General features: G+C 51.4%; 5 protein-coding genes across 5 annotated transcripts; all 5 read right to left on the reverse strand.

Annotated features, from left to right (window-relative positions):
* Positions 1–302: 302 nt before the first annotated feature.
* Positions 303–2,619, reverse strand: TRIVIDRAFT_50562 (uncharacterized protein; the record flags this gene model as incomplete). The annotated part of the gene is made up of 2 exons (XM_014099546.1): positions 303–1,943; positions 1,996–2,619. 2 exons carry the CDS (start codon positions 2,617–2,619, stop codon positions 303–305), a joined length of 2,265 nt encoding a protein of 754 aa, XP_013955021.1.
* An 884-nt stretch (positions 2,620–3,503) lies between these two features.
* On the reverse strand, positions 3,504–4,996 carry TRIVIDRAFT_116343 (uncharacterized protein; the record flags this gene model as incomplete). Its single annotated transcript, XM_014099547.1, has 2 exons — positions 3,504–4,270; positions 4,330–4,996. Coding segments are annotated over 2 exons (1,434 nt in total), but the record flags the coding sequence as incomplete, so codon positions are not given.
* A 740-nt stretch (positions 4,997–5,736) lies between these two features.
* TRIVIDRAFT_69649 (glycoside hydrolase family 95 protein) lies at positions 5,737–8,623 on the reverse strand (the record flags this gene model as incomplete). Its single annotated transcript, XM_014099548.1, has 10 exons — positions 5,737–6,350; positions 6,408–6,576; positions 6,637–6,815; positions 6,877–6,929; positions 6,980–7,144; positions 7,202–7,921; positions 7,974–8,145; positions 8,201–8,285; positions 8,343–8,425; positions 8,488–8,623. 10 exons carry the CDS (start codon positions 8,621–8,623, stop codon positions 5,737–5,739), a joined length of 2,376 nt encoding a protein of 791 aa, XP_013955023.1.
* Positions 8,624–9,835: 1,212 nt separating this feature from the next.
* Positions 9,836–10,192, reverse strand: TRIVIDRAFT_50541 (uncharacterized protein; the record flags this gene model as incomplete). Its single annotated transcript, XM_014099549.1, has 1 exon — positions 9,836–10,192. One exon carries the CDS (start codon positions 10,190–10,192, stop codon positions 9,836–9,838), a length of 357 nt encoding a protein of 118 aa, XP_013955024.1.
* A 921-nt stretch (positions 10,193–11,113) lies between these two features.
* On the reverse strand, positions 11,114–12,256 carry TRIVIDRAFT_59203 (uncharacterized protein; the record flags this gene model as incomplete). Its single annotated transcript, XM_014099550.1, has 3 exons — positions 11,114–11,687; positions 11,745–12,098; positions 12,153–12,256. 3 exons carry the CDS (start codon positions 12,254–12,256, stop codon positions 11,114–11,116), a joined length of 1,032 nt encoding a protein of 343 aa, XP_013955025.1.
* Positions 12,257–12,519: the final 263 nt, after the last annotated feature.

Below are 12,519 nucleotides of genomic sequence, written 5' to 3' on the forward strand. Positions count from 1 at the left end.
CCCTTTTTTTATCAACTATTTGAGCGCCAAAGAGATTGTTGCGCCGCTTTGGATATGGAATATGGATATGACTTGATATGACGGCATCGGATATAACGTATATATAGGTACACATAGATAGAAGGGCTGGGACATTTGACTTTGGGCCCCCATGAATTGAGAATGAAATCATTTTGATTCCATCTAGATGACTTTTGTTTTTCTTCGTCCTTCCACTCCGTGAATTTGATATGAAACTATTATAACGCCTCCATAACAAAGAACAAGATAACACCAGCCGAACCACTAACACAAACTTTCATCTATACATACTCTCCCTGAGTGGTAATCCACGTACCAAAGTCTAGCTTCATCAACAGACGATTAATCCCGCCGACCCTCACAGGGACATACTTCTCCCCGTCACCATACTCCTCATGGCCATCCTCCGTTCCATCAAGTCCCTCCCACCGCGCGAGAAACTCGACGTCGCCTTCGAGCGCCCGCAGCGCAGCAATGACGTCTTCTATGCCGCGCTGGATCTTGCCCTCGACGCCCCGGATGAGCGCCATGGTGTGCTGTTCTTCGCGATTGAGGTCGGTGGATGAGTCGAGCACGCCGGCGTCCGTTTCGAGGTCGATGGATGTGAATATGGAGTGTAATCTTTGGATATGTGTGACGAGATGGTCGATGTGGTTGAGGAGAGTGTAGAGGAGGTTAGTGAAGGTGGGCTGAGTGAGGAGCAGACGATGGACGAGGGTGCGGAGATACAAGGAGTGAGCGGTTGTAAGGGTTTGCGGATCAGGAGCGGGACGCGAAAGGAATTTAGAGACGTCGTTTGGATTTGCGGCATTGCTGGAGGAGCCGGGCCTCCAGTCCATTGTTGCTACGCTGTGTTTGGCAGAATGTGCGGCTGGCGTAGCGGCGCCAGAGCGACCGCCTTCTCGCCGTCTTTCTTTTCCCGTCAGCCAAGTCAGGAAGCCCTCCCAGAGACCTTCGACGATTTCTGTTTGGAAGTATGCTTCTGTTTCGCCGAGGAAGAAGATTGCTGCACTGGCAGTTGTCCAGGAGCTTCGGAGAGCAGCTCCTCGTGCTGACCAGCGCTCTCGAAGGATGCCGGCGTATTCGGTTGCTCCACGAGGAGCAGGATGATGTCGTCGTAGAGAGGTGATTTTCCATAGATCGGTTAGGCGAATGTGAGCTCGACGCATGGATAGGAGGTAAGAGTTGATGCAGGAGTAGAGTTGGAGGTCGGAGGGTGAGATGACCATGTCGAGAGGGGATGGGAGCTGGATGGATAGGATTGCTGGAGTTGAAAAGAGCAGATTTCGAAATGGTGACGAAGCAAGCAGCTTGGCCTCCTCTGCATTCAGGCCCGGACTGACATTGACGGGCGTGAGGCTGGCCTTGGTGAGGTGTAGCCGAAGTAGATCTCTTGCGAGCTCCAGCAGCTCGTCTTCTTCCACCTGGTTCCGCTGCATGGCCACCAGTACGGCCCAAGTCCTTGCTAGAACGGCAGAAACTTCTCCGTCTTTTACAGTGACATTCTTCACCCCGTCTCTGTTTTCATGTGCCAGATTGCCTGCTCTCCGCCAACGGTTTCGGATCCTGTCGTCCGCCTCCTGAGTCAAGGCCATGGCAAACTCTCCCCTCCCCAGTAGGAAGAATTCTCGTAGTAGTTGTAGCGTCTCGATGACCTTTGCGGTGGGTAGGATCTTTTGGAGTGTGTTTTGTGAAAGTGATAGTCGAATAGAAACGATTGTCCTGGCGAATGTGGCGCCATTGACGGGGAAGGACAGGCTAGCCAGCTCTTGTAGCTTCGTAGATAGATGATCTAGGCCTCCCATGCCGGAATCGACCGTCGCCCTGACACGTGTGTGATTCAATGATTTACCAATGAAGAGCATTGATGTCGCTGTAGCTGGCGTGACGAACCCCGGCAGGAGTTCTGGCTCGTAGATATACTGTATAATGTTAGAATAATGGAAATGTAACAAAAGACTGTTAAAAGCATACCTCGGCTGTCCCCTCCACCTTTTGAATAAAAAAGTCATTGCCTCCCAAGTTCGGCAGTCTCCCATAAAGAACCCAAGCCGACACCTGTTTTAGCCATGCCGTCTCTGCCACCTGGACTAAGCTCATCGCCGCCTCCTCCACGTCCCGATAGCCGCTCAGCAGCTCGGTTCTTAGACGGTTCATGATCTGGGAACCACGACATGGACCCTTTTCGTCCTTGGTCATCATAAACTGAACAATGTCCCAGAGCCATTCGAAGCGCCTTGTCCACTGGGTGAATTCTCCCATGACGGCCGTCAGAGGCACAATATTGTACTCGCCCACCAGCTCCGGGTCCTCCTTCAATATGCTCTCCTCCACCTCCAATATCTTGCGCTGGAAGGCAGACAAGTGGATCGACTGTATCGCTGTGCCTACGGCTCTACATATCGGCGACGGGTGAGCGCCGGCGGTCTGGCCGGCGTACTTGATGAGCTTGATGTGGATGTCGCTGAGATGCGCTGCCGAGGCTAGTAGCTGGCGTTCAGATGGCGTGACGCCGGACACCGGGCTCGAGTCGGCAGTTCCGGCTCGGAGGAGAGGCGACGGATGCCCCGAGAGAGAGAGGAGGATTTCGTGGAGCATGGCTCGGACCGAGAGGATCTGAGGGTTGCGAAGTCAGGAGGCGTCAGAGCTTTGGGAGGTCGACCATTCCGTGTGCGTAACGGACCTCCTACTGGCTTTTCTAGCTTTGAGCGAGTCGCTGATGCGCTGAACAATAAGGATAACGACGCCCAGGAGCTCGAATCGGCACATTGATTGCTTTGACGCCAATCTTTCTATCGCGGGACACGGTTTAGTTGGCGGATGGTGGGGTCAAGGCGGACGAGCAAACGAAGCATTCGAGCTGCGAATTGGCATCGCAGGCGGTGAGTCTCCCAATTTGAAGCTGAAGGAAATTCATTCAAAACCAGAGGTCCCTCGATTTTTGCATGGCGAAGGAGAGAACGTTGGCAAGAGAGGAAAAGCGCCTCTGTGACGCGTTGGTTGATTGATGGAAGCTATCTTGATTGCTGGAGAAATCGTGCCGTCATCGCTTTTCCGCGTGCGCACGTGATTCGGATTTCTTGGGTGCAAGTCGACAGCAGTTTGTCGCGAATACTGATGATGATGAAAGACGATGTTACTACTGGGCAGGTAGGCAGTGGTAATACTTGATTGTATCAATATTTTATAAATCGTATTCACTTTGATCATATTATAAATACAAAATTCCGTTTGGAATACACTGGGTGGTCATCTCTCATATCAGTGGTATCAATGTACAGCGTCATTCATACTCATAGGTACGCAAACATATACGCCAAACATCACCAGGCCGCCTTTTTCCCATTCCCATCTCCTTTTGCGTCCCAATCTTTGCTTCCTGGGATGGTTATATCGCCGCCGTACGTGTTGTGTATTGTGCTTGACTGGCCATTGCCATTGCCGTTGCCATTTCCTTTGCCTTTGCCGTTACCGTTTCCATTGCCGTTGCCATTGCCATTACCTCCAGAGACGAGAGCTGCGTCGGATCCATTGTCGCCGCCGACAATGATTTGGCCGCCTCCCTTAACCTTGCCCACAACCATGCCCTTGGCGACGCTCTTGAGAATAGCACGGCGAGAAACACCAGTCACGTCAATGTAGACGAGTCCAACGTTTTTGAACCCGCTTCCGAGGCTTCTGGAGAGCTCGCCCGCTTCTGGGCCATATCGATGACCAACAACTGTGGACATGCTCGCCGTCGTACCGGAAATCAAAGTCTTTCCAGCATGCTCCGCGCCGTCGACGACCGTGTTAAAGGCCATCAAGGCCTTGTTGAGCACACCCGGCTTGTAAGTCTCGATGACGTTTCCATCTTTATCGTAGCCTCGAGCCCGGCCATCCTTACGGTTAGACATACTAGCGCCGAAATTCTGAGCAAAATGGTTGATTGAACCAATCGTCTGGGCCGACAAGGTGGCGACCTTTGTGGAATAGTGGTTGATACGGCGTATATGCTCGTGGGTTGTGGGCGCAAATGTCATGGGCTTTCCGGCGGGCTTGGTGCTTTTGGTGAAGTTGTCGGCTTGATTCTGCATTACCTTTGCGACGTAGTCAGACGTGGTGATGAGCAGTCGTGAGGCTTTTGTGGCCGACGAGACAATGGTTGATTTTCTGTATGCCGGGTGGATTGCATCTTCAATATAGTCGTAGGCGGGCTGAACGGAGATGTTGTGACTGCCATCAGCGGGAAGAATGATCTCGACGGGTTCTGTGGACAAGGCATGTCAGCTAATGAAAATGAAGAACCAAGACGTGGGAAGTGTCTACCTTTGGATCCGGGCTTAATAGCACTGTCCTCGACGACGGTAAAGCCATCGCTCAGCTCTCCCATGACGCTGCCATCCTCTTCGTCAACCAGCACGATGCGCCCCGCGACGTGCGAGCTATGGCTGCCCTGAACATAACCCTCGCCGGGATCAAAGTTGGCGGGGTTATAAGCGGGTGGTTCGTCTCTGCCAGCTTCTCTTGCCTTTGCTCGGGCAGCGTCGGATGGCTTTGGCTCGGTAGGCCTGCGCTTTTCCGGAGGAGGAGCAGGTGCTCTCTCGAGAAATGCGGTGCACTGCGCAAGAATCGTCTCAAAAGTATCGACGTCCTCCTGCAAACCAGGCCTGCTTCCGACAACGGGGAACTCTAGGCGTGTGAATGCGCCGTTGCCGGGGCCGAGATCCCATCGCGGAATCAAGTAGCTGCTGGGGGGCTGGTGGTAGATTTGCGTGGTCGCGGGGAGTGGGAGATCGAGCTCGGGCGGCAGATGCAGGTGAAGATAGAAGTCTTGTTCTCCGTTGGCAATGCCAGTTGTGTCGAGAAAGCCAGCCGACGTCGGAACCATGAGCAGCGATAGGGTCTGAGGCCCTGAAGGCGTTAGAGACTGCTCGGTGCCATTTGCGATGTGGTAAGCCTTGATGCCCTCGACGGAGTAGAGCAGCTTTGGATTCTGGAGGGGTTGGTGGTTAGTTCAGGTTGAGGGTTGGGATTAGAGAGGGAGAGGGACTGCTGCGAACATTGTGTCCAGAGGCCATGATGATGACGATGAAGATAGCAGATGGGAATAAGCAAGGCGTAGAGGCTTGCTGGTGATGATAGGACGAGGATTAATTAATCAACAGGCGATGCGATGCGCTGCGATGCAATGCAACGACGCGGGGTTGTTCCAATAGGTGGTGATTAGGCGGGGCTGTGCTTTAGAGCTTGCAGCTTGCAGTAGCAGACACAGTAGCAGCTGGTGAACCGCTATAGCATCAGATGCTGAACTGAACACCGAAATGTTGCAAAAAGAGAGAGAAATGCAACAACTCTTGAATCCCTTATGCCGCCACCCAAATCCATTAAATATAAGCATCAGTGGCTTTATGGTGATTCCCCCCCTAATTCTCAGAGACAGGCGCCATCACATGCAAACGTCATCACGGCGTCTCTTGGTTGGCCACGCAAGCGCCAAGTTTGGTGACGCCTCTGATGCGGGATGCGTCATTCATTGGCCACAGTCGCCACCAGGCACAAGGGCAGTTGCGCTAATTTAAGCTTCTACAGGCGCCATCTTTTAGCGGCTTTCAGTGCGTTTATTTAGGGTTGCAGCGATTGATGGACTGAAACATCCATCCATAGTATATCTCCACCTCGGTGAATTCTTCTTCTTCTTCCAAAAGAAACATCAACATTCAAATATTCTGTCCATCACCGCCTTGCAAGCACCTTGCCATTCTTATTCACAACAACCAGCGGCAGCCTCCTCCCATGCACCACCGCCTTATTCACAACTCCCTCGTCGTCCCAGCTGAAATCCACCGTTCCGCCTCCCCTCAAACTCCCTCCTTTCACACTCCCACCAGCCCATTCCTTGGGAATCGCCGGGCCAAGAATCACCTTTTGGATGCTGTTGTCGCCCCATTTCTTGGGCAGGTCCGTGTACAGCATGGCCAGTGCGTTCGCTGAAAGACCAAAGTTGGCGTCGATCTGAAAGGGCAGAGTCACTTCGTATGGCCAGCTGCCCGTCGTATACACCGACAGTCCGTTTGCTGCAAAGTTCATGTCAATGGTGTACTTGAGTTCTTTGTATGCCTCGTCCGTGACACCGAGTTGGCCCCAGCACGCTCCTCGCCAGACCTTTTCCCAGCCCGTGTTGGAGTCCTCGGTGCCGTTTCCGCGAGAGTACAAGCTGGTGGCGACGGCGTCCATGACAGTCTTGTTGTCTGCATACACACTGGAGATGATATAGCCTGGATAGAATCCGTATAGGTGAGACAAGTGACGATGCGTGTCGTTTTTGACATCGATATCCATCTTCCATTCTAAAAGGGAGTTAGTTCTGTCTCCTCCTGTTTCTTTGTTGGGGTTGAAACACTCACCTTGGATCTGGCCCCAGCTTCCAACATGGACACCCGGATCCAGTTTACTGTACGATTCTTTGACGCGCTTCAAAAAGGCAGTATCAGTATCACCGGATGCATCCCAATCTTTGATGATGTGGTCGAACAGTTCCCAAACCACCTGTTGGAACTGAGCACACCCAAAGGTCTAACACGGTCTTGTCAGCCTTACGTCTAACCAACAAGATGGATCACAACTCAAACTTACTGTTGGACCATGCTCTGGCGAGTTGCAAGGGTTAGCAACCAAAGTTCCGTCCTTGAAGTATTCGTCTGGTACCATCATGTCCACCCAGAAGCTCGCCACGCCCTTCATGAGAGGATATCCCACAGAGGCGTACCATTTCTTGTCACGGCCGTAGTCGTAGCGATCCCACACATGCGCCACTGTTAAAAGTGATTAGCATCTTCTCCAGTATCACTCATTAACCAACTGCTAAACACGTACTCATCCAAGCAATGTCATGTGCAACATTCGACCAAGTAGCATCGTTTTCTTGTCTACTCGACGTTAGAAGAAGAATCAACGAAATAGTTACTTGATAACTCACGCTGTATGGCCAAAGATATTGGTATTGGTAAAGGCAACCCAGCCGCTCACGTTGTACCATAGGCTTGCCGTCTCCGTCCCACGAGGAACCCAAGTGTAGGTCATAAAGTCCCACAGAGGATCAGTCAGGCCGCCCAAGCCCATCTTCTCGACATGCCAGTGGTTCCTGTGTGCAATTTTTAGTCATCTCTAGATGAAAGCAGAGGCAAATCAATTTACTTACATCTGCACATTGACATCGATGTGGTAATCCGAGCTCCACGCCGGGTTTCCATCCGGAGCCCATGAACCTTGCAAATTCGGGGGCAGCGACCCAGGCCGCGACGAAGCGATGAACATGTATTGCCCATACTCAATGAGCAGATTTTCGACGAATGGATCCCCCTTTTCTGTCGTATAGTTTGTGAGCAACTCCATCGTGTCAACGTCTGCAGAATTATGAGGATCCGGCAGATCTAAAGTGAACTTGTTGAACCACTCGCCGTGATCCTTGACATGGCTTTGGAGGATTGTGTTGTAACTCTTCTTAGACACGGCGTTGATCGTCTTTACAACGCCAGGGTACGGGTCAACCCCTCGAAAAGAGTAGTTGTGAGCAGCATTGCCCTTGGTTGCGTCGTACTCTGTACCCGAAGCCACAACAATAGTGGCAGACTTTGCAGACTTTGTGCTGAGAACTGTCTGGCCTTGGCTGTTGCATATGGCTTTCAACCCTGCTGAAGGAAGAGCACGGGCCTGGGCATCAATCTTCATTCCGATGAGGCCCTCGCCATCGTTGGCCACGGTTCGTCCGCTTAGCCAGATGCCGCTGGACGAGCACTTGACAGTGGAAGGCGGGTTGGTGCGATAATTATCGACTAGCCCAAATGTGATCTGGGGTAATGGTTTGTTGGAGCTGACGTGGTAGACACAGACTTGGTCAGGAAAGGAGCAGAACTGCACACTGGAAACAGGAGTAAGTATAAGGATCTAAATAGAAATGATATGCAACGTACGTCGAAAAGGTAGCTCCGTTTGCAGTAAACTCGGCACTGTGCAATGCTGTTTCAAGATCCAGCGTTCTCTTGTACTTTGAGTAGTTGGTCACTCCCGCGATGGAGACTGTGAGATTCGCAAGGGCTTCATAGGAGCCGTAGTCTGCTGTTCCACCGTACAGTTCAGATTCATCTGATGATTTGGGTTAGTGCTGTCTCTGGACATAGTGTTATGGCTGAGAACATACCTCCTGTTCCATTTTGGAAGATGGCCTCTTGAATCCCGGGCAGGAAGTGAGCCAGCGATGACGAAGGATTGCCTCCAGTGTAGCTCTGATTGGTATCTTAGTTACCGTATTGTGAACTCGGAGAGTCATCATGGTGTCTTACAGAATTTGCAAACGGGCCACCACGCCAGATGCTATCATCGTTGAGGCATAGCAAGTCATTGCCCGGAATACCCAACGGTAGACCTAAGTATCTTTTTGTTAGCCAGAACTGATATCCATTCACCCGCCAAGTCAATTCAATTCACCTCCTTGTCTCCCATTACCAATAGTATATCCCGTCATCAACACATTCCCCGGATCAGCCGGCTTCGAGGTCCAAAACTTCCTCGCGGCCACACCGGTCTGGCCAATGGCCAACGCAGCCACAACAGCAACCTTCATATTGATGAATTTCTCCGATCAATCCAAAGGCATGGAGCTCTTTGCCCATGACCAACTCATTATTGCAAAACTGCCTGCTTTATACATGGCATCACGTCGAGCCGACGGGTATTTCTCTGCCGCTGCGGGGATCTTCCTCGCATGATGATGCTTCTCCACGTCCCTGTGAGCAACGCAAACAACTGCCGTTCCGGGAGAAGTTTCTGCAGACATTCTGGAGATCTTGCCGGCAGGATGCTGTCGTAGCTTGAAAATCGGGGCCCCGGATGAATCTCAAGCGAGGCCAAGATCGACACGGCCGGCACAATCCCCCCCGCAATTGGCCTGGTGCATAATTGTCCGTCTCTGCGGGGAAGTTCTGTGTACATCATGCCATCCGGGGAAATTTCCGGGCCAAGAGATGGGATGACGGTTTGTTTGTCTTGGTAATACATTGCCATGCTGGGATGGAACTGGGATTGGGGGGGTTTGGAGATGCTCAGCCCTGCAGTGTGGATCGCATGGCTGGCTGCAGGGTAACGCAGCATGCTCTTGAGGTAGATTGGGGATCTCCGTATAGATTTTGTGTGACCCAGCTGTGTATTGAATGATTTTTTGATATAGACAGTACTTGAAGGGGTGTTGCCATATAAAGAGGGTATATCATGGTTCAATGTTTTTAGCAGACGGTCTGGAAGCCTAAGAGTTGACCCTAATAGGCTCTACAGAAATTGACATTTACTCTTGCAATTACTACATCTTGTAGCTGGAAAGTAATCAAAAGAAGTAGTAATGAAAGAAATATTAATGGTAGTATGCAAATTTCATGATGAAGAAAGAGATTAAGCCATGCCTGGTTAAAAATCATTCGTGGTTTGCGTAAAGATATCAAGCGCTCCCTGCGAGGACATTGCAACGTGTCATTTGTATCAAAACTGTATGTATGCTTGGTTTCTCGTATCTCGTAAACTATTCAATTTGAATAACTTGACTGACAGTCTTGTTTCATGCTTTGAAAATATCAAAAATGCAACACACGATGGCCCTGGTATGCCATCAAGTACCAATTTCCTCCACTTGAAAACCCGCCCCTATCCAGGCCCGTTTCTCATCCCATTACCATCCAACTCGTCATAATATCAGGCTGAAATCATCTCGTACTCGAACAAACTCATATCGGCATCATGCTTCGTGTCGTCATTGTCCATAATATATCGAACCAACCCCTTAGAGTCACTGTGGTATATCCCCCTCTCCCCCCTCAGCCGACTTTTCCTCCTCGGTCCTCTTATCAAAGCGAGCCTTGCACTTGTGTCTACACTCAGCACACGGCTTCGTATCCACGACATACGTCAACTCCACCATCCACGCCAGCAAGTCCCGGGACGGACATTTCCAATCGGGCGCGGCGTCCTGGCCGAACCGCTCCTTGCGCTTCTCACACGTCGTCCCGGAGTTCGGAACGGGCGCCTGCTTGGCCGTCTTGTGGCGCCACATGCCGTCCCAGAAGACGATCCGATTCCTGGCCATGGCGCAGTCCTTTTCGTACGGACACGGACAGAGGACGTGGCACCAGAAAAAAGTACACATGTTTTGACGTTGGGCAATTAGCCTATTTGGCTGCCGCTGGCCGAGATTCGCGTGCGGGGCGATGCGAGTCTGAGCCGGAGTTGCTGTGACATTCCCTGGTGATGCTTTCTGGGGGGTTTTCGGGAGCTGTTTCTGGCGCATAAGCAAGGCCGAGGATGGCCAAAGGATGGGGATTCGCGGGTTTGGGATCTCGGGATGGTGAGGAAAAAGGAGAGAGGGAGCTGTGGCGGTTAGGAGAGAAAGGGGAAATGATTTACGATGGACTGCTGCAAGGCATCAATAGTAATGCGTGCGACGCGACAAGTTGCATTTGGATTGAATTGCTACGTGAAGAGGAACCAACAGCCCCCAATAACTACCGGGTTGGCGATAAAAAAAATATTACATGAAGAGAAGAGAATGGAGACAATCTGAGACAATCCTGTAGGAATCGGGATTGATGCTGGCGGTTAGACGAGACGATTTAAAAAAAGAGACGCATTTTCGAAGCCGGATCTCAGCAGCAAAGTACCCGCAAGTATCGCCTGTCTGCGGGATTGAGGCTTTTTCACAGCTGAGCGCAGGCTAAATATAGAAATTGCGAGAGAAAAAAAAGCTGTGCAGCGGTTGATTTTCTATTTATTTCGCAGAACAAGCCAAACAGCTGCCGATACGGGCTACCGCATAGGTACAAGTACCTGTACCTGTAGAGTCACGTTGTCAATCCACTCTGCCTGTCACGCTGCAGACGTAGTAGGTACATCTACATGTAATTGCATCTCGCAAACATCAACATCAACTTCAACTTCAACTTCAACACAGTCACATATCAGAATCCAAAAACAATGCCGCATGCTTGCCCTTCAAAAAACAACTCCCGGCTCAGTTCCGGACCCCGATGATGTCATCCTCGCATGCTGATACAGTAGATAAGACGGCCCCCTACAGAGCAGGCGTGTCAGCATATTGGTTAAAGGCCACATCCCGGTCGCCAGCAACTCCGAGCTGATCCACCAGCTGCCGGATCTCACCGGCCTCTTCCGGAGTCAGGTTGACCTTCTGAGCGCCGAAGTTGTCGTCCAGATACTTAATCTTCTTGGTGCCGGGGATCGGGAAGATGTCGTCGCCCTGGGCAAGCAGCCAGGCAAGTGCCAGCTGGGAGAGGCTGCAGCCCTTCTTCTCGGCCACCTCCTTGAACTTGTTGATGAGCTGCAGGTTCTTCTTGAAATTGTCACCCTTGAACTGCTCGATGCTGTTTCTGTAGTCGGTATTTTCCAGATCCGCCAGGTTGGTGTACTGGCCGGTCAGCATTCCGCGGCCGAGGGGTGAATATGCGATGGTGGCGACGCCGAGCTCGCGGCAGGCCTTGAGGAGGTGCTTGGACACGGGACCCTCCGTCTCGAGTGCCCAGGCGTGATACTCGATCTGGACAGCGGCAATGTGGTGGACGGCGCATGCTCGACGGAGACTGTCTCCGGAGATTTCGGAGAAGCCAAGGTACTTGATCTTGCCCTCGCTAATGGCCTCTCAGTTAGTATAAAGAATGCCGTTAATAAGAGAATAGGCTTCTTACTTCTTGAGATCAACCATGGCCTGGACCGTCTTCTCAATAGGCGTCTTTCCGTCCACTCGGTGCGCATAGTACAGATCGATATAGTCAACTCCGAGCCTCTTCAAGCTCGCCTCGCACGCGACTTTGGCGTATTCAGGGGTGCTGTTGACGGTTCCCTTGTAGGTGCCATCAGGCTGAACCTCAGCAGAAATACCAAACTTGGTGGCCAAGAAGATATCGGCACGACGCTCGGGGTGCAGCTTGAGCCACTTGCCGATGAGAATCTCAGAGTCGCCGTAGGCATCTGAGGTGTCCCAGTGGGTGCAGCCAATCTTCCAAGCGTGGTCGAGCACGGCAAAACGCTCCTCGTCGTCGCTGATGCCTCCAGTTAGCTGAAATAATTCGATGATGCTGTTGGTTTTTCTTTACCCAGTTGCGCCATAGCAGTCGATTCCGATGCCCATGAGCCCAAATCCGACGGGAGGGATTTCGGGGCCATTCTTGCCCAGCTTCTTGAAGACCGTGGAAGGCATTTTGAAAAAAGAGGAAGCTGATTTGAGACTGTTAGAATGCTTTGATAGTGATGGATGTGATAACAATGAAGCTGTTGGGATGAAGCTAGTACTAGTGATTTGTGAGGTAAAAGTCAGGCCAAGCCAGTTTATATACTCAGAATTGATGATGAGGAAACACAGACGACAGCTTGTGAAGCTGATATTCTAAGCAATAATTGGCTGTTTCAACCTGGTACCACTTCTCGTCGATATTAACACAGCATATTGGTGGAAAATCTGTC

The sequence above is a fragment of the Trichoderma virens genome (genome assembly GCF_000170995.1).
Source record: "Trichoderma virens Gv29-8 chromosome Unknown TRIVIscaffold_77, whole genome shotgun sequence".
NCBI lineage: Eukaryota > Fungi > Ascomycota > Sordariomycetes > Hypocreales > Hypocreaceae > Trichoderma > Trichoderma virens.